General features: G+C 36.5%; 1 protein-coding gene across 1 annotated transcript; it reads left to right on the top strand.

Moving 5' to 3' along the window:
• Positions 1 to 2,893: 2,893 nt before the first annotated feature.
• LOC128217495 (N-fatty-acyl-amino acid synthase/hydrolase PM20D1.2-like) lies at positions 2,894 to 12,160 on the top strand. Its single transcript, XM_052924656.1, has 10 exons — positions 2,894 to 2,926; positions 4,745 to 4,831; positions 5,212 to 5,348; positions 6,383 to 6,496; positions 7,759 to 7,834; positions 8,639 to 8,700; positions 9,186 to 9,264; positions 10,177 to 10,248; positions 11,406 to 11,524; positions 11,986 to 12,160. The coding sequence occupies exons 1-10, from the start codon at positions 2,894 to 2,896 to the stop codon at positions 12,158 to 12,160; spliced, it is 954 nt and encodes a 317-aa protein (XP_052780616.1).
• Positions 12,161 to 13,075: the final 915 nt, after the last annotated feature.

Genomic DNA, 13,075 nt, shown 5'->3' with positions numbered 1-13,075 from the left:
TCATGAAAGTGTTTGTTGGTGAAATATCTAGGTCAAGTTCGATAACCAGCCAAATCGCTTTAGGCACTCCAGAGTTATGGCCCCCTGAATTTGTCAAAATTGGCCATTTTAGCTTTGTCCGCTCTCTAACTTGATCATTTCTCATCCAATTTCCACCAAACGTCATGAAAGTGTTTGTTGGTGAAATATCTCGGTCAAGTTCAATAACCAGCCAAATCGCTTTAGGCACTCCAGAGTTATGGCCCCCTGAATTTGTCAAAATTGTCCATTTTAGCTTTGTCGCTCTCTAACTTGTTAACTGTTTGATGTGTGTTATGTTGTCTAGAAAAACAGTTCAAACAGCTTCTTTTATCAGCATCATTTCTTCACTGATGATATCAAAATATTTATGTTGAAGTTCAATGCTTTTGTTATTTCACGTACAACTTGTTTTCATTTTATTTACAATTTAAATATCATTACAATATTAAATAATTTTGTTTACATATACATTTTCTTGTTCTTAATTGTTTAAACAATTATGTACTTGTGTTATTTATAATGTTTCCTTAAGCTCAATTGTGACAAAAGCCAATAGCTTATAGAATCATATTGAGTTCATTTCCTGGATATCGTCAAAGTTAGGTCCATTATGAAGTGCAGGCACAGAACTAGGGGGTTCTAGTGGCATCCTCCCCCATAAGAAGCTGAGAAAAGGTGACAATGGTGAAAATGGTGAATATTGACATCAAAGGCAAATTATTGTGGGGTTTTCTTATTGATTTTGTACGCCTTTCACAAAAAGCAAACATAACCACTCCATCTTTGTTACCTGTCAATGAGGCTTCAAGAACCACGTGGAAGTTCTGTTGTTGATGTCGATCACAAAAACGGTCATCATAATACAAAAAGGCACCAATCAGCAGACTGGACTCCATTGTCAACACCTGTGTCTAATTTGTCAGCCATCAATATGGTAATAAAGCTATAGCCTGTTACAAAATTGTCAGTTCAGCTGGTGACCTATCTACTGCAATCATCTTAAATTGAGCGCAAATGGGTCACATTTGTTTTGTTTGAATAAGTTCCATGTCAATTTCATCCAAACTGGAGGATGTTTCTCTATCAAGCTGCCTAAGGTCACTACTAGTCAACATCTTTGTTTTCGTATTAAGGCCCTGACCTATAAACTATAGCGTTTGAACAAAATGTACTTTGCAAAAAATGATTCGAATTCCCGACTGGTTTACCAAAAACATTCTGTCAGTCCATCAACTATAGATTTTAGAGTGGTCATAAAATTTGGCCATCTGATTTAAACGCGTACTTAGTGAGACCTTGACCTTTAGTAGACATGCTGATAGCTAATATCAATGCTTGTCATCCTCTGACTGTATCGAATAGTATGCAAAAAATGTTCAACATCATTCAAGTGAAATGTTAAGACCTTGACCTTTGACCCAAAAATCAATCTTGGTCATCTCCTAAACATAACTAATGTGCATAAGTTCCCAGATTCATTAAAAGGTCATTCTAAAGTCAGTGGTCACAAACAAGTGTGACACCTTATCAGACGTTCTGTCGGGGATAGTTGCGCATTGACAGATGTAACATCAACAACAAAACAAAATCAAATGTTTAAGGGCTGGCCACAATCCTAACGTCGTTTGAAGGCCGATGGTTTTTCTTTGCAAAATCTACTTTTATTTAGTTTTGAGGTCCAATATTAAGCAAGAGTATTTAAACACCTTTTTTCTATTTTTAATAACTGACCTTGACCCTCGGGGTCCCAAACACAATCACATGGTTACGTCCTCCATAAAATCTGTCTACATTTCAAGTTGGGTCACAATCTGTCAATTCTTAATTAAGTTATTCAGTAATTAACCATTGTTCTATCTGTAACAAAAGTGACCTTGACCATACCTTTCGAAGCCAATCCCATGAAAGGTCTCTTTATGACAAACGAGGTTTGGTCCTATTATGCCGACCCTAACCTAAGTTTTTCAATACCAACTTGTTTGATTTGGTGATTAATGTAGTTATCATTTGCTTAATTCTGTTTGTAAATGCCTTAATTTCAATTTTATAATCTATGTTAAGTAGACTAATTGGACACCAATTTGAAAGTATTTCGAGATCCTTACATGGCTTAGATATAAGGGAAATTACACGTTGTTTTTGTAATTCAGTAAGAGATTGGATTTGGAATGAGCGCAGCAGCTGTGTTTTTTTTTTCAAAAAGCTGCTTTTTTATCAAAAAGGCTGGGCTTTTTCGGGCCAATACCGCTAAGCTTTTAGCTATGTTTTTAGCTGTGCTTTTAGCTCAGCTTTTAGCTTAGCTTTAGCGAACCTTTTTTGGCACGGGATTGATTGATTTAACGAAATGTTCTTTTAAGATATCCCAGCTATTTTTAGTAATAGTGACTATGACTTTGATCCTAGGGGGTCGTAACGCAATTCCATGAAAGTATTGCTAAACTCTTCCGATATACCATGTTTGGTCACTATTTGTCAAATCTTCAAAAAATATCAATACCATCGATGATCGTGATGCCATCCCTCATCGGCCAGCCTGAAATAAGAAACCAGACATTATAATAACTTTTTCTCTTTTTGAAAACCTGGTTAAAATATGTGCCAGTCAAAATATTTAAAAAAGATGTAATAAAAGTAAAATATAAACTTATAAAGGGCCATAAGTTGTGTTTATGATTAAAATTGAGTTACATTACTTAAATGTTGGATGATCGTCAATATAAAGACAATTGAACGAAGGGTATAGAAGTTATTGATAAAAATCCTAAATTGCCTAAAACTTTAACCTGCCCTTAAACTTTGCCTTTACTTCCTTAGTTAATCAGGGGCTATAATTTGTATTGAGGATTATAAGTATCTATGATGTGTTTCCGGTATGGATAGAAAATTCCGAGCCGAGGACACGCGTGTAAGCCGGTTACAAGGCTTGCCAAGGTTTGATTGTCTTAAAACAAATTCAGGCATAAGAAGTGGCAAGATGAAAGAAATTAAACTCATAAATTTGACACCAAGACCCTGATTATATACAGCATTTCAAGTACCGGTATATATTAGTACCAGTAAGTACCAGGAGTAGACTACATCATCATGGAGGGTGGGACCTTTGATCGATTCCAAGTGACGGCCAGCTATTTGTGCAGATAATTGAAAACTCCTTTGGTTAAGATCAACCTTTAAGGCATCCATTCATTTTTCTTCATAAATACAATTATTATAATACATGGTTTTGCACAGCAGTGATTATTTAAAAGCATATGTTCATTACTTCACTAAGATAGAGTCTCAATTCAAAATGAGACCAATTGTGGTGATGGAGGAATAACCCTTATGTAAAAATTGTAAAATTGTCTGAATTGTACTCCGGAAAATAATGTATATCAATGCTATTTGGAAAACTCTCTGGCTTTTATAATGAAAGAAAGACTGTTTTTTGTACACCCCAAACTGCAATTCTAGTAAGCCAACGCTGGGATTTGAACCCAGAACTCTTCCCACATGGTAGAAAGTGACAGTCTTTCTTAAGACTGCTGTGGCTTGGATTAGAGCAGTAAAGAGCCATTTGCCTAAATCAAAATTATTAATAAAAAAATACAATGACAGCCAGACAGATGAGGGGGTTGGAGGGAAGATATTTGTTCTACAAAGAATTTTGAAAGCTAAAAGTGGTCGCAATTAAAAGGTTATTTAAGATATGCGAAAAAATGCAAAATTACAGTACAATACCGGTAGTATATGCTGTCGTAATTCAGTGTGTGGGGGTGGTAACACAGTCACATTTGGAGTTTTACATTGTCACTATCAGAGAATGCACTGTCATTTTCAACGCACTTGTTGGGGATCTATCTGTCTGAGGAGCTGTGTTCCTGGTCCACATTGATCAATGGGCTGTTCATTGACAGCACAAACTTCATAGGAACAGGAAAGGGGCCTGTGAAACCAGGCATTGTCGGCTTTCTCATTTTTTTTCTATTTCCTGAAAGTTTACAAAGACTGGCAAATAGGGTGAGGCCTAAGTGTTTAAAAAAACTTAAATATACACAACAGGAACAATGCGTCATACACTTCATTGCTTAGTTTAATTCTACTCAACTCTTCATTTCATAGTTTACTTTTTATTTCCAGTCCGCCTCTGCATTCTACAATGTCTAGCACTGAAAGAACCTTGGAATATTTTGTCTGCATTTATTGGCACTTTTTTAGATACCTTTTCATTAAAATAAACATTCACTTATAAATTATTATTTGACTTAGAAATTCTGATTAAGGTTTTGCATGTAAGCACACATAGGTTAATATCTCAGCAACTACTTGATGTATTGCATTGAGACAATGGAACTCAACCATCCAATCTACTTTAATAACCAAGTAAGATAACTCTATGTTGCCTTAAATTGAAATAATGGCCCTTTTTTCTTCGAAATAGAAATTATGGTTAAGGTTTTGCATTTAACCAAATTTATTTTAATATCTCAGAAAAAACAACATGTATTGCATTGAAACTTTATACAAGGGCTCCCAGTCATTCAGCCTTCTTAATTTATCAAGTAAGATAACTCTATCTTGCATATAATATAAACTTTGCCCCTTTAATATTCGACTTAGTAATTCTGATCTAGGCTTTGCACAAACTATTCACTTTTTTCAACGAAAAGCAGCGGAATAGTCGAGCGCGGTATCTCTGTGACAGCTCTTGTTATATTTACAGCCAATGTTTTCATCCTTGCAGGGAATAATGGAAGCACTGAACTATTACGTATCTCTAGGAAGAGCACCGGAAAGAGGATTCTATGTTGTCTTCGGACATGATGAAGAGGTAACTAAGAACTGCAGAGAGAATGGGAAGACCTATCTGGTTCTCAACAAATGCTCTTGAATTTGGATTCTGCCAATGAACAAGGCAACACTAACTTTAATTGATGGCTTAAACAAATAACATGATTAACAAGTGTATTCAAGCGTTTTCGTGAACACTGCTTTTATCCATTTTAAGCTACACTGGAAGGGCCAAAAGAAAAGCCCCAGTTGGTACTCGACGCGAGACATCTGGGATGAAAGCAAGATACAGTCACACCTATACCTTTAATTGTGTGTGTTAGAGGTTATACCTTTTGAGGACAGCTTTATACCATTAAGGAGACCTTTTTATACATACCTTAATCCATTTCATACCTTAATCCAACTGATGTGTACCAGGTGACAGGTCTGGATGGTGCCAAGGCGATCAGTGACATGCTGTGGGAGCGAGGGGTGCGCAAGTTTGAGTTCATTGTGGATGAGGGCCTCACGGTCACCAATGGGATCATCCCAGGCATGACCAGCCAAACTGCACTGTATGTAATTTACTGAATAACTGGGCATTTTTATAATGCTTATTTTAGGGGTTTGAAAGGTCTTTTTCCCCTGATTATATGTCTCTTTTTATGCCCCCTTTTGAAAAAAGTGGGGTATATTGTTTTGCACATGTCGGTCGGTCGGTCGGTCGGTCGGTCTGTCTGTCTGTCGGTCGGTCGGAATACCAAATGGTTTCCGATCAATAACTTGAGAACGCTTTGACCGAGGGACCTCATACTTGGTATGTGTATTGGTCATCACCAGCAGATGAACCCTATTGATTTTGAGGTCAGTGGGTCAAAGGTCAAGGTCAGTGTGACCTTTACATGAAAAACGGTTTCCGATCAATAACTTGAGAACGCTTTGACCCAGGAACCTCATACTTGGTAGGTGTATTGGTCATGACCAGCAGATGAACCCTATTGATTTTGAGGTCAGTGGGTCAAAGGTCAAGGTCAGTGTGACCTTAACATGAAAAACGGTTTCCGATCAATAACTTGAGAACGCTTTGACCCAGGGACCTCATACTAGGTAGGCTTATTGGTCATGACCAGCAGATGAACCCTATTGATTTTGAGGTCAGTGGGTCAAAGGTCAAGGTCAGTGTGACTGTAAGCTGAAAAAAGGTTTTCTGATTGTCCATATTTTATTTAAGTGTCCAAATCCTACTAACAATTTGGCTCCCAAGGTGGGCATAAATGTTTCACTAACATCTCTTGTTTTTATAAAAATCTACTCAGAAAAATGTTACCATAAAACACTTCTTAGGGATGGGACCCGCAAGCTTATTTGACAATCTGACATAATGGTAGTTTCTTTAGACACTTTGTAATTTTAGGTTGTAAAATATTTTCAAAAGGATGAAAGTGCACTTAGAACAATTTGAAAATTATCTAGTGTGCAGACAACATCATGATGAATTATATTCTCATGGTATTTGGTCTGTGAGAGATAGATAAAATGTCCCTTACCATCTTACCGCGTTGGATATACCATATTTTCATATCTAATTGCACTATGAGTCCCCTAGCAGGGTGGGTGTGTCGGTGAAGGGTTACATGGACATTGGCGTGGTGGGCAGCCCTGGCCACTCCTCCATGCCGCCCCCGGAGTCAACCATTGGTATACTAGCTGCAGCAGTCGATAGGTAAGTATTTATGAATACAATTGTGTAGTCAGTAGGAAATGTCTACAGTCATTCACAAAAAATAACAGTCTAGCGATTGGTCGAGGCATAGTCCCGACTATTAATCCTTCTATTTTTATATAAAATTTACTGACGATAATGGCATTTGAGAAGATAATTGTTAGGAGCATTCGTAACTCCTCGGCCATTTTCATCAAAAAACAATAATTTCGATAAAAATGGCCGAGTAGCTCCGAATGTGTGAGAAGTTGATGATGAGAATTTAAATGTGAGAAATGTAATGAGAAATAAACATATGAATACATCTCTACCATAATGGTCCAACATTGCAATTTCTGAAAAAAATCCTTCTTATCACTTTGCTCTGCTATATGGTAAATGAGAAAGAAGTAAAAAAGTGTCAAACACCTGAGCAATCTAGTAAAGGACACATCACTTAGGGAATAGCTAGACCGGAGGGATTGCTATCCAATTGTAACGCGCATATAAAGAAAATATAGAGACATCATACAAGATACATAAACGGTGCCAAAGTTATCACAGTATGATAACTTTAAGCTTAGAAAATACGGCGTAAGACATTTCATAACAGACTAAAATGGAAAATTGGGTAGATGGGGTCACTTGAGGTTTTAGCTGAAGTTTATTTCTGAAAAGTTAAACCGGTAAATCTAATAACATATGAAGGCAGTATCTTTTTCTGTGCCTCTGTAATTAATTTTCAATTTACTCAAGAACAATGAAATACATATAAAAATCCATTTTTGTTCCTTGTTCCCTGATGCTACAGTGTGTGCATACTACGTGACAAATTACGTCATAAACGCTACGTCGGAATGCAACATTTTCCTTCGAATGAAGATTTTTAACAAAGATAACTTTTTCTTCACCATTTTAAATGAAACATAGTGCAGCTTATGCCGCTTACGGAGCCCCGCCTTCGGTCTTTGACCAGAATTTGATTGAGAGTTTAGTTTGTTTAAACACTTCGACAAACTTTCACAAAACGGCCGTCTGACGGAGCACTGTTAAAACATTATTTTGAAAACAGGTTTGTCGAAGTGTTCCGATAATAAAACGAAGGCGGGGCTCTTAAAGCGGCATAGACTGCCCTTTGTTTCATCAAAAATGGTGTAGTAAAAGAAAAGTTATCTCTGCTTTAAGACTTCATTTTAAGCACAATATTGCCTTCCGACGTAGCATATATGACAGAATTTATCACGTGGTATACACACACTGCGCTAAATGGTGTCCTATTGCAGGCTTGAAAGAAACCCCCTATCCAGCATGCTCGGCTACGGCCCAGAGAGGGATACATTTGAACATTTGGCGCCTTATGTACGTACCTGTCCTTTTATTGCTTTAAACATACATGACATGTACTTAAAATAAGAAGTGTTTAATTTTGAATATTATGTGCAAGTTATTTTGTTATCTATATGATGGATAATTAGTTCTTGGTTATGACAAAACGTTCACAAAGCTGCCCTTTTCTGGTAAAAAAACGCAGCTTTTGTCACCGCTTTTGCGATGCCTGCGTTTTTTTAGCAAAAAACGAAGGAGCTTCGCAAAAACTGTGCCTTTTTATAATTAAAAAGCTGCGCTTTTTTGGCCAATACAACATTGTTTTGTGGGCTTTTACCGCCGCTTTTGCGAAGCTTTTAGCACCGCTTTTAAAAAGTGAACTGCAAGTATTTTGTAAAGTTTTCTGCTCTCAGGAATTTTAAAAGAATATGATTTATACAAGTTGTCCCCGAATGTTGTTGATTAAAGATACAATGGAATACAAGTGTAACGGTCCGCTTTAGGCGGATGTGCGTTCATAGTATAACATTCTGTTATAGATGGAAATACGTCCATAGTACGTAAGTTTACTTGGTTGCTGATATGCAAATTAGCAAAGCCCGGGCTTCGTGTGGATTGGTAGTTTACTGTATATAAAGACCAGCGGACCCCTTCAGGGTACGAGCAGGCTTTTCTTTGAAGAGATCTGTTGCGTTTTATGCGTCGCACAATACACAAAGGCCTATCTTTCCTCTAAACAAACTCATTATTTATATTTTATTAAAGAAATGCGTGTGTAACAGTATTAAAATCCTTTAATCTTGTCACCATTTAATATCTCTGACATTATATTTTCAGATGCAGTTTCCATACAAGCTTGTCATGTGTAATCTGTGGTTATTTAAGCCTGTTATTTCTTGGTGAGTTTCTTAAACGTCAAGATGCATTATTCTGTTCAAAGAATGTTGCCTTTGATGTTTTTTGTTATAGAAAGTTCCAGATAAAATCAGAGTTATTATTCTGACGTTTGAGCTATATCGATTTGTATTATGGTAATTGAGTGTTTGTCTTTGGTAATGTATAATTAAACCCCCTGTGTTATAAATTACACCCTAGATGACTCTTTATTCTAAATATGAAGTTACTAAAGACATCATTTGTTTGAATTTTTGACCTCATATGATTAAACATAAGCAAAACACACCTTTCAATCTGCGAACCGAACAACAGAAAGAAGGTATTCAAGTGTTCATGTTTACTAAAAATATACATGTTTACTTAATAATTAAAACCTGCAACCATACTTTTCTTCTTCAAGAGCAAATATAAGGTTATGGAAAGGTCAAAGATTTAAAACAAGATTTTTTTGAAAACCATTTTGATGTTACCTGACCTGTGTCTTCAGGGCGATGTCTGGAAAACCAGTGACCAACGCACTCATCCGCACAATGACCGCTGTTACCATGTTCAATGCTGGGATTAAGGTGACTTGCCAAATTATTGTATGGTCTTGAGAAAAAGTGTTCACTCTTGATTATTAAATCATCTCTTTTCTATGAGTTTATTAAGCAACAGTTGAGGTTGTATTTAATTAATAGTTCCACATCTGTTTCCAGTCTAATTATAAATGCTTTGTTATTATGTCCACCCTTGAAAGAAGAGTGTGTATATTGCTTTACACATGTCGGTCGGTCAGTATGTCTGTAGACCAAAACTTGTACATGTGATAGCTCGATAATGCCTGTACCTATGGTCACCAAACATGACTTGGGGGTTGGTAGATGACCTCTATTGGTTTTGAGGGAATTGGCTCAAAGGTCTAGATCACTGACCTTGAACCCAAAAAGCTTGTCTGTATGGATAACCCCTTTTTGTAGGGATCATTTGATCAAATGGTTAATAATTTAGATAAAATGACCATAAACAGGAAAATCGTGTCTGAGTGATAACTGGACAATGCCTGCACATAACGTCCTAAACATGAAGTGAAGGTTTGGTTGTTTTTACACTTTTTTTCAAGAACAAAACGTAAATTGTGAATCTGAAATGTTGGTAAAAGCTCAAAGCCATGTAACACATTAGCAAACAGAACACCCACAGGTGCGTTCATAGTATGTTGATGTACTTGGTAATATGCAAATTGGCATAATCAATTCTCCTTGTGGAGGTTCAAGGCCTATGTATATAAGATCAGTCGACCCCTTCAGAATTGATCATGCTTTTCTCTGAAGGGATCTGTTGCGTTTTTGGCCTCGCACGTTTCTATACAAAAACAAGCTTTGCATCTGCTTGTGGTACTTGTTTGTGTGAATATATTTGCCCTTTAAGTACACTGTCATTAATGTTTGCAAGTTCATGAAGAAATTGATGATAACTTTACCAACAAATATTTCCAGATAAATGTGAATGCTGCCGAGGCAACGGCCTATATGAACCACAGGATCCATCCAGCACAGTCCATCCAAGAGGTAGGTCCAAACTCCCGAGTAGAAACAAGGTCATTCCCTGTTAAATACAAGGTCATTTTCCTGGTGGAAATAAGGAATTCCCTCATACAATCAAAGCCATTCCTGGTTAAATAGATCATTTTCTGGAAGAAACAAGTACATCCCTTATAGAAATAGCAACATCAACTGTAGCAACCACCAACCTCCTTAGCAACCTAATTTATTTGTTTCTAAGCAAACTATTGACTTCTTAGCAACAACTGACTTCCTAAGCATCCATATCTTCTCTTAACAATGGAGACCTTCTGAGAAACCACTAACTTCCTTAACAAGCACCATTTGTCCAAGCGACCAATGACTTCCTAGGCAATAGGTGGATTCCCTTGTTTCTCAACGTACTCTGGTGGGCAACATATGCCATATTGGCCCACTTGTTTGGTACATGTACATGATTTGACATTGCATTATTTTGATTGACACATCTACTTGTTAAAAGTACATCAGTACTGGTTTCTTTGGTATTTTTATAGTTCATAAAATTTTGTAATCTTTAGCTCTACTGGCTATTGGTCTGCCACCCATCTGTAAATAATTGCTTGTGAATGGAATACAGTCTTAAGTTTTGATTGTATCTTAATCAAACTTATACAATAGCTAGATATCCATGAGAGTTCAGCTCAGTCTATGAACTAAACAGATCTGCTCTTGCCTGACTGGATTATGGCCCTTGAAATTTTTCAAAATTGCTGTAATTGAGCTTATGAACACAATTGAGCCTCCATTTCTTATCAGATCATCATGAAACGTAGACAGTAGTTAAATATTGATGATACCTCGTGTTTTTTTTTAAACAGCCACATCAACCCAGGCATGACTGGATTATGGCCCTTGATATTGGCAACATTTCTGTAATCAATAGAGTCTTCATACATGCATTGCATGTTATATGTTACAAGACTGTAATGACTGATTTTTTTTAAAAGAACACGAAAAACTCCAAGTGGGTCATCGGGATGCTGCCTATTACCAATATGTTCATGCTGTGGATAGAAAATGACCAATCAAGCTATGTGAGAAGGGAATAAGCCCTTTTGGGCTCTTGTTTGAAATGTTGAGATTAACTAAGCAAAGTTTACTTATTTCTTACACTATCATTCTTCTGTGACCCCACACTCCAGGTTGTTAACTATGACAGAGATATAATCAATGATGAGCGAGTGCAGATCAAAGTGATTGCCTCCGTGGACCCTCATCCGATAGCTCCGAGTGGGGAGAAGACAGATCTGGAACAACACATGTAGCTCCAGGTGAGATAGAGGGTGTAAGCTGGTGACAGGAAAAGGTAGAAAGAATTTAGCATTTTCATATTTTTGGGGGTTGTTTTTAACAAACAAAAAATGGTATTGTATATAACCTTTCAACTGATTTCTTCCTAAGAGTGGCCATAGCTGTACAAACATGATACTTATCACTTGTTTTAATAGTGACAAGGACTACATCTCTGGCTGAAATAATTTTGTTATGCCACTTGACAATTTTAAGAAAATGACAAGAATTGCTATCTGCCTACAGAGCTCTTGTAATATACCGTAGATATCTTGAATAATGATTTGTTGAACTTAGTTTTTATAAATAAACATTGATGGACTGCATGCATTCCTGCAGATTACAGTTGGTACTCCAATTTGTGATTGGACAATTATAAATAATGTTCATTTTTTTTTCTTATTCCAAAAACATGTTCCATTTGTTAACGTTGATAGGAAACACAGACACCAAGCACTACCTGCGTATGATGCACAATGTGTACCGGTTTAGTCCAACCGTGATGTATCCGCTTGATGTGAAGCGTTTCCGTGGCGACAATGATGCAAAAACATTCCATAGGGACAGATTTACACAAAAGCCAAGAAATTATAACAAGCACTCCTAAATGCTCTATTATCCAGGAGAAACTAAATACACCATTACATTTATTAAATTCTAAAGCGGGTAACTAGACTCAATTGTACAGGTATTTTATTCACACATTTCCCAATCATATTCATGTATTATAAGTAATGGGGTAAGTCAGACTCAATATGGGATATATGGGGCATAGGAAATCACACTGGTTGAGAGTGTAGCTCGTACGCCAATATGGTTTCCTGCACCCCTATATCCCATATCGAGTCACATACTTACCCTGTAACATATATATCATGTCCACAACCTGTTATCATTCATTAGGACGCAAACACTACCTCAGAAATGAACTTTTATAGCCAGCCTATCGTCGCCTGATATTGCCTGGAATTCTGTCGAGTTGTTTCTCTTGGCCTGGATGTAGATGGATACTTTCTATCGCTTCTGATTAGAAAAGTAATCCATCTACAATTAAGCGCTCTTACAATATATTTTATATTAATTTAAATAAATACAATAATACTATGTTTATTTTGTGCTTTTTTTGCCAAAATTATCGAATTTTCGACAATAAAAACATTAATTATAAACAAATAAAAGCTCTAATAATATATTATATATCAATTCTAATAAAAAACATTAAAATTTGCCTCATTCAGCTTACGCGAATCAAGGAAAACACAAGTACTAGTATTAGATTTCCTTCTTCGTCTCTATTGGCTGCAGTTATCAAAACCCTTTATGTTTATGTCGTCTGCACTATTCAATGCTTTCTATATCATCCGCTGTAAAGACCGCATTTAGTATATTGATTGTACTTGTGTACTCAAGATGGCTGAATTAGGTTATTTAAACATGCATGATTCATACATTTTGTGCGCCAATTTTGTTATTTCTCATTTCATTGACCTTACTTATAGCTAAAAACCAAACGTAGTAATCT

This window comes from Mya arenaria, chromosome 14 (genome assembly GCF_026914265.1).
Source record: "Mya arenaria isolate MELC-2E11 chromosome 14, ASM2691426v1".
In the NCBI taxonomy this organism is placed as follows: Eukaryota; Metazoa; Mollusca; class Bivalvia; order Myida; family Myidae; genus Mya; species Mya arenaria.
This window is presented reverse-complemented; position numbering and strand designations above follow the sequence as displayed.